This window comes from Triticum aestivum, chromosome 6D (genome assembly GCF_018294505.1).
Source record: "Triticum aestivum cultivar Chinese Spring chromosome 6D, IWGSC CS RefSeq v2.1, whole genome shotgun sequence".
NCBI lineage: Eukaryota > Viridiplantae > Streptophyta > Magnoliopsida > Poales > Poaceae > Triticum > Triticum aestivum.
Window position 1 is genome coordinate 154987198 of NC_057811.1, and position 2961 is coordinate 154990158.

The 2961-nt window shown below is 50.3% G+C and overlaps 1 protein-coding gene across 1 annotated transcript; it reads right to left on the reverse strand.

Moving 5' to 3' along the window:
• Positions 1 to 1617: 1617 nt before the first annotated feature.
• Positions 1618 to 2471, reverse strand: LOC123142543 (uncharacterized). Its single transcript, XM_044561411.1, has 5 exons — positions 2457 to 2471; positions 2189 to 2355; positions 1889 to 2108; positions 1752 to 1796; positions 1618 to 1656 (listed from the first exon to the last, which is right to left on the reverse strand). The coding sequence occupies exons 1-5, from the start codon at positions 2469 to 2471 to the stop codon at positions 1618 to 1620; spliced, it is 486 nt and encodes a 161-aa protein (XP_044417346.1).
• Between the last annotated feature and the right edge of the window lie 490 nt (positions 2472 to 2961).

A 2961-nucleotide genomic window follows, 5' to 3' on the forward strand; every position in this document is an offset into this window, starting at 1 on the left:
CATTTCGGAACTAAAATATGTCATTTCGTAAGCATATTATGTCATTTTAGAGCTAGCTAAGCATATTAAGTCATTTGGAGGAAAAAATGCTAAGTATAGGTCATTTTAGAGCTATCCTAGGTTAAATAGGTCAATTTTGAGCTAGCTAAGCATATTAAGTCATTTTGGAGGAAAAATGCTAAGTATAGGTCCTTTTAGAGCTATCCTAGGTTAAATAGGTCATTTTGGAGATAATTAAGCAAAGCACTAGGCAAAACTTACCATCAACCCGTAGGTGAAGGATCGGGGTTCTTGCTCGCGGTAGTGGCAGACGGAGGAGGATCGGGGTTCTTGCTCGCGCCAATGCAGACGTCGATGCTTGTCGGGAGTTATGCTGCACCAAATTAAAGATCATTTGCAATGTCTTGTTAGCATGATGCAACTCAAATGTGAAGACTAATAAGTAATGTCCATTCAAATGAAACTCACCGTGTCCGCCGGAGCAATGACTGGCATCGGCGGAGGGGTCTGACCGTTCTTCTCGCACATGGACTGCACATTTGGTTTTGACGAGTCAGTCATATTAGTTACTAATGAAAGGAACATTGCGTGCATGATTTAGCTAATATGCAGAAGAAACTTACCGCGAAGAGCTCGTATATGGCCCGGTTAGCCAAGTCGTTCCGGTTCCTCTCCTCCTCCAAAAGACTAACCGTCCTCTCCACAATCTCCCTCTCCCTCTCCGCCGCCTGCCTCCTTTCCTCCGCCGGAAGCTCCTGGGTCTTCGCTCTCTCTTCCTCAATAGCAGCCTGCAACACCACTCCTCTTTAGCATTGTAATCATCGACGGCCGCACACATAATGTAATGGAGGAAAGGTATCTGATTCTGTATAACTAACCTTGATTTCGAGATCCATTGGCCGTGGACGAGGCCTTATCTCAGGATCGGAGCTCGTCTGGCGCCTCTTGATCTGCGGGAGAGTGCTAGTACAACGTATCAGTCCATCCCCAATGGCTAACAAGCCATGGTTCCTCCCGCCACCAGATATCATCACCAGCTCTGGATCAATAGGCTGGCTCGGGTTAAAGTCCGGCCCTTTCCTCGCCTTCCCCTCGTCTCTGTACCTCACGAGCTTGTTGTGGGAGGCGCGGTTGGTGAAGTTCTTTGGATCATCGAGATCAGACTCAGAGAATGCCTTGGCCTTCTTATACGGGGCACTATGGGCCATGGCATAGAGGTCGAACAGCTCTGGCACATCCGTCTTGTTGTGCCGCGCCTAAAAGAGAGGAACAAAGTATTAGTTAAGGGCTCAAGCTAGCATGAAGACTGAATTTGCATGAATCATGAAGCAAACCACATACCCAGTTATCCCCGTACTGATATAGGTTGACGCTGCCTTGATGGTGTGGCACACCGCTCATTTTGCCACGCCGATCCTTTGCATTGTTGTGGGTGGATAGCCATTGGGGAGAGCACCACTCATCCACCAACGCCTCCCAACAATCCAGCCTATCCGCACACCATCTCGGGGGCACCTAAGTTAAGTAAGAGAAATTTGAGCGCTACGCCTACGAATCAAATCAAGGAAACTAAATACAAGGCCTTAAGAATAGGTAATTACCTTCATGTACTTCTCCTTACTCAGATACTTTGTGCGGCACTTCGACTTGGACATCCTAATACCAATCGAGGCGAAGTAGTCTCGAGTAGCCTGCGTCCGAGCCCCGTTCCGCCAGTTTTGAAGTAGCCGCCTGCACTCGGCTTCGATAACCCGAGCCGCGGCCTCCTCCTGTCCCTCAGCACACCTGTAAAAGGTCTGCAATCAAACAAGAAAACACGGATTAGTACAATCACTAGGGTTGCCAATCAAACAAGAAAACACAACGTAGACGAGAGAGGAAAAATTACCCAAAACGTCTGGATCACAACGTCGGCCACCGTGTGGCACTCGACACCGCCGATCCTCTCCCCCGGCGGGGCCGGGGCAGCCAAGTAGTGCTCCCAGGTCATTCCTAGCTCTGGAACCTGGCCCTCACCGGGCAACGTGACCCACCCCGGGAAGCTCTGGCGACAAATCACACCAAGGACTGTGTTGGGCCTGCGGACACCACGACCGTGTTTCCAAGACCTGCAGTATGATAAGGCTAACGCATTAGATATTCGAAGAAACGTGAAGGCAAAAGGTTAAAAAAGAGTAAATGCACTTACTTCTCCCCATCAGGCGTAATCAACCACCTCTGGTCAGGGGTCGCTGGGGTGGGCGGGATCTTTGTACCACTCTCACTATAGCTATCAGAACTATAGCCACCCTCGCCACCATCAGCATGGCCACTCGACTCCGGCCAGTCCCCCAATCGGTTCGGCTGCGACGTAGCCTGATCCAGAGTCTCGTGGGACGAGCCTCTGGGACCGGAGTCTCGTGGGGCGAAGGCTCATCGGCCCGAGGCTCATGGACCGGGGTCCGAGACGGGTCCACCTCAAGTGGCTCCATCTCAGACGGAGCAGTCCTGTGGTCAGGTGAATCAGCTGAGGGTGTCGGCAAGGGAGGCGTAGTGGCAGCCTTCCTACCTCTCCCGCCGCCACGTCCACCTCTACTAGCCTTCTCCTTCTTCTTCCCCCCCGACCTCTCCCGGCCAAAGAAGAAGCGACCGCCGGTGGTGTCTGCATACTGAGATCTAGCACTCTCCGGAGGGTCTGGGGTGGAATGGAACTACCCCTCCCACCACGCGCCGAGGAAGGAGCCTCGGAGCGCTCTCGACCCGCGCCCACCATCTGTCAACACCTGCAATGACAAAGAGTAAACGAAATTAGTACAACATAAAAAAGAATACCTGACATGAATAATAATATGTATATAATTTAAGTGTATCATCATCATGAACATAAAAAATGGAATACCTAACATGAACTATAATATTAATCTTCATCGTCTATATATGCTTCGGGGCAATAAATGCATCATCATCATCACTATCAGTAAT